Source organism: Petaurus breviceps, unplaced genomic scaffold (genome assembly GCF_028583685.1).
Source record: "Petaurus breviceps papuanus isolate PSGF00001 unplaced genomic scaffold, PetGlider_PUasm1.0 208, whole genome shotgun sequence".
NCBI lineage: Eukaryota > Metazoa > Chordata > Mammalia > Diprotodontia > Petauridae > Petaurus > Petaurus breviceps.
The window spans coordinates 6,085,762-6,103,597 of NW_027185852.1; the positions used below are offsets into that span (position 1 = coordinate 6,085,762).

Here is a 17,836-nt window from a genome sequence, read left to right on the forward strand (position 1 = left end):
CCAGGTCTAACCATTGTCACCCCCTTACTCAATAAACACAAGTGGTTCTCTCTCACCTCCAGGATCAAATACAAAATCCCCTGTTTAGCACTCAAAGTGCTTCATAACCCAGCCCTCTCCTCCCTTTGGAGTCTTCTTCCACCTTACTCCTTGACATATTTTCTTTGATCCAGTGACATTGACCTCCCAGCTGTTCCACAAGCAAGACACTTTATTCCTGGTTCTGGGCATTTTCACTGCCTGTCCCTCCATGCTGCAAATGTTCTCCCTCCTCATTCTCACCTACTGGCTTCTCTGGCTTCCTTTAAGCCCTGGCTCAACTTACATTTACTACAGGAAGCCTTTAGAAACCCCTCTTCATTCTTGTACCTCCCTGCTGTTAATTATTTATCATTTATCCTGTATATAGCATGTTTGCATATATTGGTTTGTTTGTTTTCTCCCCTTTAGACTGTGAACTCCTTGAAGGCAGGATCATTTCCCCCTTATTTTGTACTTGTCATAGTACCAGGCACATAGTAGGAAGATAATGCATTTTTATTGTTTGATTGATTATGTGATCTTATAAAGAATTCAATTCCACTGTGAATATTGATTTCATATCAGATATAAATAATTTTTGTTATGGAAAGATAAAGCTCTGATACATCGATGTTCATCCCATGGGACTTGTAAATTTGAATATCTTATAGCTGCTTAATTGATCCATAAGTCTCTAACCCTCTCTGTCTGAGGTCCAAGATAGACCCATGTTCAACCCCTTTCTATGGCAAGCAGGGCTATACCCCGCTTCCAGAGTGCCTGTGACCGTATAGATCCCATTCCTAAGAGTTGGACTGTTTTAAAAGGGGGGAGGGGAGGCACCCCCATGATAGTGTTTGTCCAAAAATCATGTGACAAAATGAAATGAGTTGTCGTTAAAGGAAAGGTTGGGTCCTAATCTACCTGGCTTGGAAGTGGTGGTAGGGGGTCCCACTGCCTAGAGCATTAGGGGAGGTTAACATCCTCTCTTCCCTTTAACTCCTCTTCCTAGGACATTCATATTCTTCCCTGTAAAATGGTGAGTGGGTTCACATTCAGAGACAGGAATATGTTCTGTTCTTTTCCACCCACCAGTCCTGGAACAGTATGCTGAAAGCTGGTATGAAGAAAATAATTCTTCAAATGAAAAGCTTAGCAAGTGTACCAATAGACAATATAGCCATTTGGTCATTAAAAAGAGTCTTAAACATTTGTTGCTATACAAATGAATGTTCTTTTTCAGGTATCAGTGGACTAGATAGATTCTGAGGTTTTCTAGCTGCTTCTGAGAACCTTGGCTATGATCTGTCACAAAACTATAGTCACTGGGGCCAATTCAGGTGCTTCTCATTTGAAGCAATAAGTGTATTTCTGAATAGCTGTGTGTAACTCATGTGAGTTTATAATAATTCAATTTTCTATTAATGGCATTTTAATGAAAATAGAAATAATAATTGAACCAGGAATCTCAGAGGCCATGTCGATCAACACTCTTATATGATACATGAAGAAAGTGAGCCCTCAAGTTATGAAATTACTTACCAAAGGTGACACAGATAGTAAGTGTAATCAATGAAAATGGAGTAGATAACTCTGTCTTCAGAATCTGCACTTTCAGGAGTATCCCTTTTTCTCTTAAATGTATGTTTTCTAAAGTCTAATTTTGGCATATTGCATTTCCTTAACAAGATGCTATTTCTTGAAAAATGCTTGATATGGAATTAGATATGGAGACATTCATAGCAGGAGTCCTACTACACTTGGGTTAGGCTTATGGAATAAGATTTGTGATATCAAATAATATGTCAATAAACAACTCTGAGGTATCACATCATACCTATCAGATTTGATAACATGACAAAATAAACAACTCTGAGGTATCACATCACACCTATCAGATTTAATAATATGACAAAACAGGAAAATGATAAATGCTGGAGAAGACGTGGGAAAATTGGAACACTAATGCATTGTTGATGGTGGAGTTGTGAACTGATCCAACCATTCTAGAACGCAATTTGGAATTATGCCAAAGGGCTACAAAACAGTACATGCCCTTTGACCAGAATACCACTTCTAGGTCTGTATCCCAAAGAGATCATAAAAATAGGAAAAGACCCACATGTACAAAAATATTTACAGCCACTCTTTTTATCGTGAGGAAGAATTGGAAGTTGAAGGCATGTCCATCAATTGTGGATTGGCTGAACAAGTTGTGGTATATGAATGTAATGGAATACTATTGTTCTATAACAAATGATGAGAAAGTAGACCAGAAAAACCTGGAAAGACTTGTATGAACTGATGTTGAGTGAGGGGAGCAGAACCAAGAGAACATTGTACACAGTAACAACTACATTGTACAATGACTGACTTTGATAGACTTAGCTCTTTTCAGCAATGCAAGGATCTAAGACAACTCCAAAAGACTCATTATGGAAAATGCTGTCCACATCCAAAGAAAGATCTTTGGAGTGTGAAGGTGGATACAAGCATACAATTTATTCTCCTTTTCTTTGGTTGTTTTGTTTTGTTTCTTCTTTCCCATGGTTCTTTCTATTAGTTATAATTCTTTACATCATGACTAATGTGAAAATATGTTTAATATGAATGTATAAGTAGACCCTATATCAGATTGCACACCATCTTGGGGAGTGAGGAGGAGAAGAAGGGGGAAAAAATTTAAAACTCAAAAGCTTAAAGAAGTGTATGTTGAAAAATAAAAAAAATAATTTTAAAAATATTATGTTGAGATTTCAATACTTTTGATAAACTAAGAAGCCTGGACTCTAACTTCTGTTCCAAGTCTGACATTCTATAATTCTATATTAGGGCACTGGTGTTCAAGAATGCTTTTTCCTCCTGGAATTCCTGGATCCCCTCAAAGCTCAGCTCAGGTGCTATCTCCTACATGAGAACTTTGCTGATTCCTCCAACTTTAGTGTCCTTCTCCGCCCCAGTTTCATTTTTCTTTTCTTTTGATCAATTTCATCTTTACATAGTGTCTACAATGTTTCACCTTAGTGGAATGTAGGCTCATTGAAGGGATGGCCTGTTTCATTATCGTCTGAGTGTCACCATTAGCTCTCAATGACTTTCACATACAGAGTAGATGCTCACTAAATAAATGCTCATTGGATTGAAGTGATGTTTTGAAGGTGGACAGTGAAGCATTTTAAATCTTTAATGTTGCTTAAGACAAAGTCTAAATGGTCAGTTAGTGAAAGAGAGAAATACCTGGTCCAAGATCTTCCCATATTGAGTCCTGGTTTTATGACTCTGGGTACATTTCTTCACCTTTTGGTGCCTTTGGCAACTCCTTAAAACTGTAAGTTACAGAACATTCGAAGATCTTCATTGGGGGAAGGAAGTTGTTGATCAGGAAAATCCTGACACCACTAAGAGCTCTGACTCCCCCCCCCCCCAAATAAGTGAATAAAGTAATTCACCAAGCTTTAAATATTTAAGTAGTTTTGACATTTTCCTAGCATTTAACATTCATTTCACCCTTAGGTTTCACTAAACAGCATAATTACTCAAAAGATGCTAGAGAAATTAAAATAATATTCTCATGTTTATTAAAAAAATGGTATCATACAAGGCAGGTTGAGAAAGATAACACATATACAATGATTAAAACCAATTTTGTTACATAAAGAGAAGCATCCTCATTTGAATACATCAGGGAAATGTAGTGAATTTTTGTCACTGCATCATTATGCCCTGAGATAGTCAAAGAGAAGCAAAAAGGCAATGCAAATACCTGAAAATTCAGGAAGGTAGATTCATGTCAGATGTGATAAAACGGTCAATATCAGCCATGCTGGCTGGCAACATTCATCTGACTTGTCACTTTACCTGTATAGACTGAGTTCTCAAGTTTACAAAATTAGATTTTAAAATATCACAACTATAGCACTGTAAATAATACTGACACTGTTCAAACATGGCTACTGTCCAACATTATCCAGATAATGTTATCGAAAACATTGAAGTAAAAATCGGAAAACATTTAATTTTGAAAATGTATGTTCACTTTCATCATCTTCTCGTTAGGAGGCAGTCATCCAATCAACAAACATTTGTAAACATATATTTTGTGCCAGGAACTATGCTAGTTTCCACGGATGCAAATACAAAAGTGAAGAAGTGCATGCCCCAAAGAAGCTTACATTCTATGCAAAGAGGGGTGAGAGGACAAGGAGGCAGACATGTATGGACATGTGTACAGATACATGCACATTTTATACCAAACAGACACATGATAATTAGGGGCAGGGTAAGACAACTAATTGTTCACATGGGGGCCATGGGAGGTGATTTCATTCATGGATTTAAGTTTACGTTGAATAATAGCAACTTCCTTTGACTCTCTGGTCCCAGATGGCAAAAGTCTGTGTCTCTTTTTCTCCACTAATATAAAACCAGATGGACCAATCATGCCAGATAACTTCAGAACTAGTTATTTGCTGTAAAACTGTGGTGAACAAATACAATAAAATCTGAAGTCTTACTCCCAACAGTTTTTAGGAAGTCCACCTAATTAGTCTATCAGGGAGTTTTCTGGCATCATACTCATTGATCAAATATTTTGCACATGTTTACACACACACATGAAAATCATTCCTTGGTACCTAGATAGCATCCTAGCCTGCCCTTTTCTAATGTTTTTATTATCATACAAAGAAGTAGGCAATCGATCACTTTCATAATCTCCTATTAAACTAAAGTACATTTACTCAATAAATTCTGTGTGTGTGTGTGTTTGTGTATGGGTGTGTGTGTAACCTTTTTCCGGATGGTTCAATTTAACCCGTAATCTTCTCTAATAACATCAGCTGGTTTTCCCACTTCTTCCAGGGTCTTCTATCCTATCATAGACTTTCATCTCCTCTTCCTCCTCATTCTCATGCTATTTACTTCATTAGTAAATGTGTATGCATCCCTGCCAATTAAATTATCAGATGAATTTTTGTCCCTTATTTGCTTAGCACTGTCTTTGACCTCAACCAATACCATTATGCTTATTATGATATTTACTATGAGCATCTCCTAAAGTATTTCATAGTTTTCTATGTGCTCAGTTGTCATTTATGGGAAAAATAAGGTTTATGAACCACTTGTAGACCAAATGCCAATGGAGGTGGAGATGACTAGAAAGGATTACATCTCTACAATGTTCTTAACACCCTATCCATCTGAGAAAAAAATGAAACACATACACATTGGGATAACCTATGTAATTAATTAAGGGAAATGTAAACTCTCTGAAGGCAAGAAAGGCTTCAAAAAATGTCTTCACATCTCCAATAGCTCCTTCTATGTCTGTCCCAAATTAAACACTTATATGCTGGTTATTGATTGGATGTGGTTGTCCCAACTGTAGCCAATGCTGATCTGGTTCTATACAGTTAACCATTTAAAGATGCTTTTATGAGAACTCCTCAGATGTGTCTTTATGAAGAATATCATCATTGTTAGAGAAGCCACGAGAGCCTTTTGAATTGAAAAAAAAAGATGGCTTTATTTAAAATAACCTTAATATTTCTCTACATGACAGAGTCTAATAGCATATTAAGTATTTCTAGCATGGATTAATTATTCCATGAAAATAAGCCACTGTCTTTTCTGTGCCCATATTAAATAACTGTCACAAAAGTCATATGATGCATTACTGCCAAACATGGCCATAGACATTCATTTGAATATAGATGGACTATTGAAATTCTCAATCCTTTTGTGTTCATTAAGAAACACCCCAAATATTTGTCAATTTCTGGACAAGATGAGAAAATCTCAAGAGAGGAAGCAAGCTCAATGACTATTAAAGTTCTCTATGGCATCACTGAAGTTGTTTGTAATACAGTAAAAGTGTCAGTACAGACCCTACCTTAATAAGAATGATTTATATCTACATTAAGAATACTATTTTATGTCTACTTTAAATCACGATATTTTATTCCTACTTCAATAATGCTATTTATGTGGGTGTATTTGTTACAGATATTAGTGCCATTGTACTTAAACACTTTTTTTCCCCCAAACCTGACCTAATATCCCTTCCGAGATATTTAAAGAGGCAAAACTAGGAAAAAGAAGCTGTCATTTCAGGCAGTTAGGTAGCATAGAGAGTAGAGCAGTAGAACTTGGAGTCAGGAAGGTGGGAGTTCAATTTAGTCTTCAGCCACTTACTAGCTGCTTGGCTGGGCAAGTCACAACTTCTGACTCATTTTCCTCATTTGTAGAATGGGGATAATAATAAAACCTCCCTTTCAGGGTTGTTATAATGACCAATGTGATCAATATTTATAAAGTGATTCATAAACCTTAAGGTTTAAGGTTTATGAAGTGCTATGTAAATTTTAGGTATTATTATTATAGTTATTTTACCTTCATTATATAGCACAACAGTTCTAGTGCGAAACCAAGGGTTTTTTCTTTTTTTTCTTCCCTATTTTATACTAATAGTATCTGGTGATCTCTGTAAGAATATAGATTTCCTAACCGTTTTAGACCTGAATTTAAAAACTTAGTTGGAAACACATGTAAGTGTAAGGCATTCTGGGGAATTAATGAACTCATGTCATTTTCCCAATATTATTAATTTATTTATAACACCATTTCTGATTGTGTATATATCAAGTGTAAGAAAAAATCTATTAAGCCTATCATGGGTGATCAAACTAAATATTAGTTGAATATATTTCAATACATATGCTTGCCAAACAATACATTAAGTCAGCAAACCTTCCAATTTTGTGAGATTGCTCAATATGAAATATAAATGCTGTAAGCTAAAGACAAAATGAATAGTGAAGGATAAAATTTCACCAAGGATGGAATTTAGGTGATTTTTTTCATTAATCCCCAAAGGGAAGAAAGTGCAATTAAAATGTACTTTCTTTTAAGATTATAAAAATTTCCCAATTATAAGTATTAGTTGCTGAATTTAATACCAGAATGATGTTGGTGAGCTCATGGAGGTAAGCTTAATTCACTTTATGTATAAGTTAACCCAAAAGAGATTGAATAATTCAATAACAATTCATGAAATACTTCTCACGTATAGCATATTTTACTAGGTGCTAGGGAAATAAAGACAATGAAACATAGACCCTTCCTTCAGGGAGTTTATGGTCTTTAAAGGAAAAGAAAAGGCAGGGAGGTTTACATGTGACATATAAACAAGTAAGTAGGAAACAAGATAAGATGTGATAATAAAACAAGCATCCAACCAGCATTTATTAAGTATCCATGAGGGACCAGGAATTACTCGAGACGTGTTTTGTCCTCTGTTCTCGTAGAGTACTGTGGCATCAGGGAAGTGATGACATGACATTCAGTTGACTTTGATTTGAGTGAGGGAGGGCAGGGCAAGGTCACCAGCCTCACTTTCTCCTCCAGAGCCATCTGGGTCCAGTGACCAGATATTCATAAGGATGACTAGAGACTCAAAGACAAAAAAAAAAAAAAAAGCCCCCGCAAAACCCAAACATTCCCTCCTCTCAAGGAATTTCCATCTTATCAAGAAACATAACACATCCATACATATTCTAATTCCAAACATAAGCAAAATAAATAAAAAAAAATATTTCAGACTGGATTGGGCATTAGTGACTTCAGGAATGCCAAAAGGAAACTGCAGACTTTAAGAGACAGAGGCAAGGAGACAAAATCAACAGGCTTGAAGTAGACACCATGCTAAGCTCTGGGGGAACAAAGAAAGGCAAAAGACAATTCCTGCTCTCAAGGGGCTTTGATGGAGGAAGAATTCCAGACATGTATCGAAGCCTGTGAAAACGCACAGAGGTGGTAAATGGAAGATCAAGTATGAGGAACTTGTGGGTCAGCCTGATTAAACTGGAGAATTTGGGGAACAGAGTAACAACAGTCTGGAAAGGTGGCCCGAAGTGAGATAATGAAGGCCTGTCAGTGGCCCAAAGGGTCCATTTTCTTTTTGTCCTAGAAGCAAGAGGGATCTAGTGGAGCTTTGTAATCAGAAGAGTGACATGCTTCAACTTGGGCTGGGAGCAGAGGATGACTTTGGCAATTGTATGTAGGATGGGTTGGAAAAGGAAGGGGCTGGGGAGGGAGAACAATGAAGAGACTATTGCAATTGTCTAGGTGACAGTATAATGTCTGTGTGAATGGAGGGGAGTGAGCAGACATGGGAGATGTTGTGGACATATAATCAATGGGCATTAAAGAGAGAAAGTCATGGAAAAAGAGAGAGTAAGACGAAGTATTTTCAAAAAATCGAAGAGCGAGTTTGAGAACAGATGAGAAATCAGGGAAAGCTTCATGAAAGAGAAGGCATTAAAACAGCCTTTAAAGAAGAGTGGCACATTTTGGCAGTCAGAGATAAAAAAGGAGAATGGTACAGCTCTGGGAAGATGCTCTGTATGTGTAAATGGAATCAAGCAAAGGGAAGAGGAGATGGAGAAATGCTTCTATTCCAGATGGAAACCATAGTCTCCAGCCACAGTTTGAACTCATATGTCATTGTTCAGTTTGAAGGGTATCCGACTCTTTGTGACCTGATCTGGACTTTTCTTGACAAAGATACTGGAATGCTTTGCCATTTCCTTCTCCAGCTCATTTTACAAATGAGAAAACTGAGGCAAACAGGGTTAATTGATTTTCCCAGGGTCACATTATATGGCACATAACACATATACAATAGAATACGTGTTTAAATGAATTGAATATACAGAATGGGGGCGGCTAGGTGGCACAGTGAATAGAGCACGAGCCCTGGAGTCAGGAGGACCAGAGTTCAAATCTGGCCTTAGACACTTAACACTTACTAGCAGTGTGACCTTGGGCGTAACCCCCAATTGTCCTGCGCTCCCACCTCCAAAAAGCAAAAAAAAAAAAAAAATACATCTAAGGAAGAGATGTCCTAATTTTGGGGCGGCCAGGTAGCACAGCGAGTAAGAGCACTGGCTCCAGTGTCCGGATGACCTGGATCAAATCCGGGCTCAGATAGTCAGCACCACACCCAGAAATAACTGGCCGTGTAACCTTGAGCAAGTTACTTAACCCCAATTGCTTTAAAAAAAAAAAAAAAGAATATACAGGATGTCCCAAAAGCCTCAGTGAAGTTTTAAGTTCTCATTAACTTCAAACTATACCAAGACTTCCAGATAGGATACCCTATAATGTCAAAATAGTAATAGCTAAAGAAAAAACAAAAAATGAAGTATTATTACTATTTTAATTCTTTTTTTAAGCATCTTTATCTTTTTCCAAATATTCTAAAGAATGAATGTGGTTGAGTGTGAGAAGACTTTTTGGTTTGTCTTTTTCTACAAAGTAATATATGTCATTTTCAATTAAAATAGAAAGGCCCTAGGGAGACATAGTGGGATAGGCGTCAGAAAGGCAGTCTTGGATTCATGAAACCTTGAGTCCAAATCCTGCCTTTGATCCATATGGACTGGGTGACCTCCCACTGCCCCAGAAGGAGTTGCTGATTGACAGTGATAGAGCAGAGACCCCTGTTCACATGAAATTATGCAGGTATAGGCCCAAAATTCCAGTGTGTGATTATGGAAGTAGAATAAATCCTGATAGAAGTATGAGCATGGAGTCCCCAGGATGGAAGGGTCCTCAGAGGCCAGCAATTCTGAAAAGAGCCAGAGTAAGAATGGACTCTCTATCAACCCCAGCTTGAGGCACCAGACTCTGCTTGAAGATCATAGAAAGGGGATGTTCTGAAACTAATGCATTGGTGGGATACCTAGTGTGAGAGTCATACTCCTTCCTGATGAACCGTGGGAATCACCAGCCGGAGAAAGAGTCATTGTGGACAAAAATGTGCAACTCAGTGAGCTGGTATCCCAAATCATCTTGCTAAGCAAGGGCCCCCACATTTGTTAATTTAAGGTTATACATGAATTTTCCCCTCAAACAATATATAACACTTTTAAAATTTTATATATGCTTGAGAAGCAGCCTAGTGTGGTCCAAAGACATTCTAGAGTCAGGGAGAGCTGGATTCAAATCTTGCCTCCGACATTTACTAACTGTGTGCTCATGGGCAAATGTCACAACCTTCTTCATCCTCAATTTTCACATTTGTAAAATCAGGATAGAAACACTTGTGGTACTTATCCATAGCAATGGAGCTTTTTAAAGGTCCCAAAAGATAATAAATTTTAAATCTTAATCTCTCTCTCTCTCTCTCTCTCTCTCTCTCTCTCTCTCTCTCTCTCTCTCTCTCTCTCTCTCATACCCACATACACACAGAGGAATATATATAACACATGGCAGTTTTAATTATAATATAATGCTATGTATTAGGAAAAACTGCTTTGTTTACTGGGTAGAGCTAGCCTTCCAGTCAGTAAGACCTGAATTCCAATCAGTCCTCTGACAAATACTGCCTATCTGATGCTGGGCAAGTCTCTTAAGCTGTCAGTGCCACAGGCCTGGAGCATAAATCTAAGCCTCAACTGGGAAAGAACCCAGGGACATGCACTGGTTGGGGGAAATGCCTTACACCAAGGAAATCACCGACTCCCCTTTTTCTTGCCTGTGAGCCCTTTGAAGGCTGACACTTTGTCTTCTTCCCTGTCATCTGTGACTTCCCTGCCACACACTGGTATTCATCCCTGTATCCTTAAATTTTCAGATTAATTTATATGGAAAAAGGCATTTTAAAAGAAAACGAAGACCAAAATAGAAACTGACATCAATTGCTTTAAGTTTTGCACTTTTAAAAGACAAGACAATAAAAATAAGAACATGCTATTAGCTGGCATTTTTATGCAGAAAATAGAACAAGCCACAAGCCCCTCTGAAATTCCTGGGCCCAGGGCGCTTCACTTTTCCTGAATGGGGCTGTGTTCCTTTAAGGAGGTGCTTCTATTTTTGACACGGCATGTGTGCAAGTCACATGTGCTAGAAAATGTAGGGGTTGCCATGGTAAATTCACGTCTTTTCACGAATAAGCAACTAAAAAGGTGCATGAACAGCTATCACCCCCAGAACGTGCCAGCGATGGCTGTCCTTTTCTTGGGAAATACCACCATATGCTTCAGAGCACAAAGGATCCTACTGAAATACTGATAAAACTTCTATTCACAAGGATTGTTCATAAAATGGTGAAATAAAAATGGGAACCATCGCCCAGGCATGCAGACTTCTTGTGCAAAAAAAAAAAAAAAAATCCCAATTAGCTAAAGTCACCCCTTGTCTAACCCCGTTTTGGAAAATGTCCAAATTCCGCCTCAGCACTCTGGTAGTATACTAGCGGGCGGTTTCTCTTGTCCAAACAGAGGAATTCCTAAAGATCGATCCCCAACCACCTTCGTATCCAGGTGCATTAGAAACCAAAGCAAAACCCAGTCCTCAAGTCTGCACCTTCTCCTTGCATCTCTAGTACCCCGGAACCTAGCAGCAGCGGCATCTGCCGCCTCTGCCCAGCAGGGCAGGTCCCTCCTCGTAACCTGGAAGAGTTCCGAAGCCTTACTTTATGTGGCTTTGGGAATGGGTTCGCCTAGCAGTCCGGGGAAGCTAGGGATGCTTGCTTCTAACAGAAGGAGGTAGGAGGTTCACGGCCATGGGGGATGCCTGCCCACGTGTGTCGGGGGAGCTGTGCAACTTCTCCAGAAAGGCATGCCTTACTCAAAAGGTGGCTGTACGGACCCCTCCCCCCGCCTCAAATTAACCATCTTGTGCATCTATATTTCTCCATTAATACATGCAGGAAACTTTCTTCTGTAGGCGGAATAAAGCAGCCTGGACGCATGACATTTCACAGGCTCAGGCAGGAACAAAGAAAATCAAGTTCCCAGCAGTGGATCTTGCCCACCGGAGAGATCACGTGGTCTGCTTCCCCTCCTCTCGCCCACGCTCTGATATCTCTATTGTGCCTAGACACTTTCCCCAGGTTCGAATACACCGGTCCATTAAACCGCTTCTCTCCCACCCAGAGGACCAAATTGCATGGGGCACGCTGTACAGGGGGATGGGGGCACAGAGGGGTGCACCGTGACCCAGTTACCACCTCAGGTGATTTCGACTAACTGAAGGTACCTTGCGAAAGTAAGCAGAAGGTACAAGCAGATGTCTTAGCAGCCCTCCCTTTCTCCTTCTTGGAAGGATGGGACGTAGGAGAGGTTCCATCATCCCTTTTCTAAAAAGGAGGCTTGCCTGGGGTTTATTTCCATGAGTTAGGCAAGTGCATTTCCCCGTTCCGCTAGCCCCCACCTCAGCTGCACTCCCCCCTCCCCCCGCTTTGTATGGGGAGGAGACCGAGCAGAAGTGGAGGGAGGGTGGAGGCTGGGCTCTTTCTCAGCTCCCCCCCCCCTTGCAGTTGAGCACTGTAATGTGGAAAGCAATCCCCTAACTAATAAAAACAGACACATATTAAAGCTATTTAAAAAGCTAATAACGCAGCCCTCTAGAGATCGCTGACTGTGCTAGCAGAAAGACTAGAGCTATATCGTAATGAAAGCAATGTGCTAGCAGTCAGGATGCAGTTATCAATACTGCTGTTATTCGTTTTCTCACTCTTTCAGTGGAGGCTATAAGACACAGCCGGCTTGCTAAGGAGTCCAGCTGGGAGAACGAACGCCGAGCCATTGAAAGGGGACAAAAGCGCAGAAATCGGAACAGTCCAGGATCACCCACTCTCAGCAGCTTCGGAATCGAGGCACAATGGAAACCAGAAGCTCGAGTTTGGGAAGGTCTCTGGGGTGGGGAGGGGAAAATCCTTCTGTCTCTTAATACACCCCCGATCTCCTCGCCCTAGCCCCTCCGCACCCCGGTACCCGAAACCCCTTTCCTTCCAGCACCCAGGCAAAACAAAGAGCTTCGAAAGATTTTCATTACAACCCAGGCACCAAATCGGTAACCGCACCTCTAGGGACAACAGAAGGGTGAGCAGCAAGGGTTAATGTTCCCTTGCTACAAGTGTGTGTGTGTGTGTGTGTGTGTGTGTGTGTGCGCGCGCGCGCGCGTGTGCACGCGCGTTCGTGTATGTGTGTGTGTGTGTGCGCGCAAGAGAGAAAGAGAGTGAGAGAGTGTGTGCCCGAAGCTATCACAACAGCCACTCCAGTCTTTTGGGCATCTCCCTGAAACAGCTGCCGGCGCGATCTCCAAGCTGATGTTAAGAACCCCTGTTTTGGACCTCCTTACTGCTAACTGTTAGAGCAGTGAGTGTCTTCTCGTTACCTCTCCCCACACCCTTTTCGCAGTATGTAACCCTTTACTAGACTTACTCTGGCATTGAAGTCCACCCACTTACCTCTACCAACCGCCCGTCAGGACCTTTTAAACGCCTCCCGCAATCTACTAGAGATCTAGGTGCCAGCCCCCAAGAGAAATAGCGGCTGCCCCAGAGTCAGAGCAGCAGCTGGCACCAGGGGATCGCGGGAAGCCCAGGGATGAACCTGCCTGCCCTCTCCTCCCTGGGTCTCGGCGCCCAAGAGGGAGCCCGACTGCTTTCACGCCTTCTTGCTGCGCCTGGAAGCAGGCACGGCTCGGAGACTGGCCACTGCAGCAGCCCCTCTCCAAGGGAAGGGAAGGGGCCAGGGAAGAGAAGTAGAGTACTCACATTGAAGGCTCCTGGAGGAACTATCCATGAGTCTCCCAAGGGCTCCAGACGTTCAGCTGCAAATGGTTATTCCTTAAAGTGTGTGTTCCAGGGTCCGCAGTAGAGTGGGAGTGGAGAATCTTTTTTTTTTTCCTTTTCTTAGAGAGGAAAGGAGGAAAACGAAAGGGAATTCCAGGAAGGTCCAAGGCTAGACCATGATGCCGATGCCCTTCAGGTGGACTGCTGGATGTGTTCCCATGGGAAGCAGTGGAGAGGGGAAGCCCGGCAGCGACTAGCAGCAGGCTGGGGGTGGGAGTGGAGCGGCAACTCTCCTAGTCTGTGCCAAGCCTGGCCGGCCACCCAATCACCAGCAGCGGCAGCAGCAGCAGTAGCGGCACCTCCTTCCCCACCCCCCAGGAGGCTTCACAGACAATAAATCCTGGTGGGAAAAGGAAAGGCGAGGAGGCAAGCCGAGCGGTGCCCCCCCCCGCCCCCGACTCGTAGCCTCCGTGTGCCTGTGCCAGGCGGGGTGGGGCTGGGGGTGGGATCCCCGAGGAGCGCTGGGTGTGCGGGGAGCGCCGAAGCAAGCAGGGGGTTAAAAGAGCCGGTAGCAGTAGCAGTAGCTGAGACTGGCCAGAAACCGCTGCCTGGGGTATCTGGGCAGCTGGCCCGGAAGGCAGGGGCCTCGCCCGCCTTGCCCACCTCGCCTCACCTCGGTGCGGCGGCTCGGCTCACAGGTGCCGGGGTGGGCAAGCGGCGAGGCAGGGCATGTGGCTGGCGGCCCCGTTCGTTAGCTGGCTTACTCGGCCCCCTCCCCCCTCGTCCTTTTGGCTTTTTCCCTCTTCCTCTTCCTCCTCCTCCTTGCTTGTGCTCCCCACCCCCTGGTAGGACGGACTACACCGGGTGCAGCTACGGCTTCAAAGTGTGAAAAATGTCAAGGAGATTTTTCTCCCCCCCTCCCCAACCAGCGAGGGGTGGAGACTGAGCCCTTACGCGCCCCTCCCCTCGGAACTAGCCCCCGCCCCCTCCCCGGCTAAATACCCCGCGGGGAAAGCGCAGGATGCCCAGGCTAGAGCCCATCCGCCGCTGCCGAGGCCCAGGGCTTCCTGGGGAGGACGGTGACCCGGCTCCCGGCCCTCTGGGGCTCGCTGGCTCGGTCTCACGGCGGCGGCAGATGCTGGCTGCCGCTCCGTGGGCCGGCTCGAGCCTCCCTCCGAGAGGGAGTCTTTGCCTGCGGCCGCCTGGGGCTCCCACCTCGGGCCGGGCGCGCTGGGGCCCCCGCGGCGGAACCACAGCCACAGGCTCACGCTTCCCCGCGCCTTCCCCTGGAGCAGCCTTTCCCGGTGCAAAGAGCTGCCCGCCTGCCTCCGCGTGCGTGCAAGGAGAGCCGCCCCCACAGATTCCGTGACTGCCAGCGCCGCTGAGCGCAGCTCGGGGCTCGGAGCTCCAGCAGAGGCTGCTGCTGCAGCTGGTGCTGCGGCTGCGGCTGGGGCTGCTGTTGCTGGGGCTGCTGCTGGGGTCGTTGCTGTTGCTGCTGCTGCCGCCGCTGCTGCTGCTGCTGACGCCGTGGCCGCGGCTCTTTCAGCAGGGTCAGAGCGCCTCCTCTCCCCCCACTTCTGCCTCCCTAGGACCCCGCCCTCCCAAGCTACCAAGAAGATGGGGGGGGGGGGCGTCTCTTGTCCAGATGCAGTCGGTGTGACGCCCACCAAGGACTTAGAGCCCCATCTTCCAAGCCCACCCTGGGAGGGGCCACCTCCTAGCGACAAAGGATTTGCAGCATAGGATTTACCCCTCCATCTCCTCTGCCCCTTATCATAGCAGCACACAAAGCCGCCTCTTCAGTCCCGTGGGCCACTGAGTTTGTTGTCAAACTCTTGGAAGTGTGTGCGGGTCAAGCAGCCCTGGAAATCACCCCTCCTCCAAGAACAACAAATTGGGGAGGGGGGAGGGATGGAAAGTGGCGATTAGAAATGAGCCTTATTCTGCACACGTCTTTTGCCCCCACCCCCGTGGATTTCTTCTTTCTCTTTGTCTTCTTAGTGTCTGGTGTGAGATAGAAACGTTTACACACGTACAATCACACACACATACACACATACCTACCTAGAAATTCTCTTTTGAAATTATTGTTGAGTGTCCGCTCGAGCAGGAGTTAAGCTTTTACTTTTCTCTTCTTGCCAAGCAAGCAAAAGGCCGACATTTCATCTTTCAAACTACCTCCAAGTGGAGTGGTGTAGGAGCCGATGCAGGCGTGCAGGGCATGCTCCCCAGGGCAATGCACACAGCATCCCAACGCAAGGCACGTTCTCCCAATTGTGGGTCTGGGAGCACAAAGCCTTCAAGGTCAAAAATTATCTTCTCTCTCTGGGTAGGAGCTGCCTGGAAAGGAATTCGGGCCATGGGAACTAATCGGATGGGTAACCAGCCAGGGAAGGTTGATTTTGCGGGGAACAGCTGGCTGATGACTGAGAAACTGCTGTTTCATTCTACTGAGGAAGGAAAGGAGCGAGAAGCTGGGCAAGACTCATTATCTGAAGAAATACCAAAGTGGACTTTTCAAGGGCTGGAAAATGCACTAATTGTAGCGTAACTGAACTGTCAGCAGAAGGAAATAGGGGATTTCAGGGGCCAAATTAGGGGATTGCCCCAAACTACACTTCCTTCTCCTTCCTTAGTAGGGCCACTCCCGTTTTCCTACACCTGCATGCCCCAGTGGATAACCCGGGGTGGGATGTGCAGACAAGACCTGGATAAAGAAAAAGAGGAAATTGAAAACTAGAATGAAAAGCTCACTCAATGGCGTCAGTCCTTAGCTTGGCCTTTAAAGCCTTTACCGGGCAGCCCTTCAAATCCCGCCACCCCCCCCCCCCCCACTCCCCACGAACAGGCATTCCATCTCCTTCCTGCGTGTCTGCTTGCTGCAGTCCAGCATGTCTGGAATGAACGCTTCATTCCCACCCCCATACCCCGGGATTAGCTTGGTGCTTGGCGTATGTAGTGTGGACTTAATTCACGCTTATTAAATGGAATGGAATTGTTTTCTGTGGGTCACTCCTCTCCATCCCTTCCGAAACCTGGCTGCCGTCAAGGTGTATTTCAGGTGCCCTCCTCCCAAAGGAGGCCTTTCCTCACTCCCCATGTTGTTAATCCTCCTGCCTCACGCCAAGAATTACTTAATATCTATTTAATATACATTTTCTATTTCGCACAGGGGACTGTAACCTCCTTGAGGGCAGTATGGTTTCATTTTGGATCAGAGTATCTGGCTGTAGCACAATACGGCAGGGTTTCCTACACAGCTTTCACACAGTACTTCCCACAAAGTGCAAGAGCTTACCAAATCTGACAGAATTGCTTTTTGTCACCAACATTTTTCTCTATTGTCTTCTCCTAAAAATGAATGAATGTCCACACTGAATGCCTGGAGAATCCTGGGAAATTGTATTTACCTACAATGTGAAGAGTGTAGTGGGGAATTTGGAATGCCTTCTGGAGCCTTTCCACCTTTGTCTTTTCCTGAGCCCTAAGGAGGTTGTGCCAATCGTATCATGGCCTTCTCTCCTCCTTCTCTAATTCTAGCTCCTGGACCTTACACATGTGAGTCAGCAAAGATCTAAATGAATAGAGTTTTGGAAAGCATGCATGGCTACTGTGAGCTCTTAACGTATTTTGATAGATGTGATTTCCATATAAAACAATGCAAAAGAAGAAACATATTTTTCTTCAAGATAGGCGGCCCTGAGCATACTGGCCTGATTTTGCACAAGGTTTATGGATATAAAATTTATAAAATTTGGCCCCTCTACTTTTGAACACTAATGGTCTCATAGGATCGAACTATTGAAATGCAAATGGAAATGCTGTCTTTAAACTAACTCTGGGCTGCCCTGGCACCAATTCTTTCAAAGTACATATGATTGTCTTAAAATTGACCACAGATGAATGTGAAAATACTTAGACTCATGCAAAGCCCAAGAGCCAAGAGAAAAAAAAAAATCCACAACTTAAGAACTGGGATCAAGAAAGTTTTGACAACCACTCATCAGATTGAGTCTGGGCCAGTTTGGAACAACATTGAAGGACAGCTGAAGTATATTAAAAGAAGTCAAGAATTCACAGAGCATACTGATAAATGCCTCGGTCTCTTTAACGTCTCCAAGATCTGCTTCCAATATAGGCAAAACTATTACTGTGAATAATGATTTAAGGAGCATTGGAAATGCTACTCCATTCCCAAAATACATCCCCAGACCTGACAGGATGCTTGAAAAA

General features: G+C 43.7%; 1 protein-coding gene across 4 annotated transcripts in view; it reads right to left on the reverse strand.

The window, feature by feature from the left end:
- The window catches only part of LOC138165242 (leucine-rich repeat-containing protein 7), a 601,375-nt gene extending 586,893 nt beyond the window's left edge, over positions 1-14,482 (reverse strand). For all 4 annotated transcript variants that reach the window (XM_069093366.1, XM_069093369.1, XM_069093367.1 and 1 more), the window contains exon 1: positions 13,586-14,482. In XM_069093366.1, coding sequence (XP_068949467.1) covers positions 13,586-13,587 — 2 coding nt within the window. In that variant the 5' untranslated portion in view covers positions 13,588-14,482. The remainder of the gene's footprint in view (positions 1-13,585) is intronic.
- Positions 14,483-17,836: the final 3,354 nt, after the last annotated feature.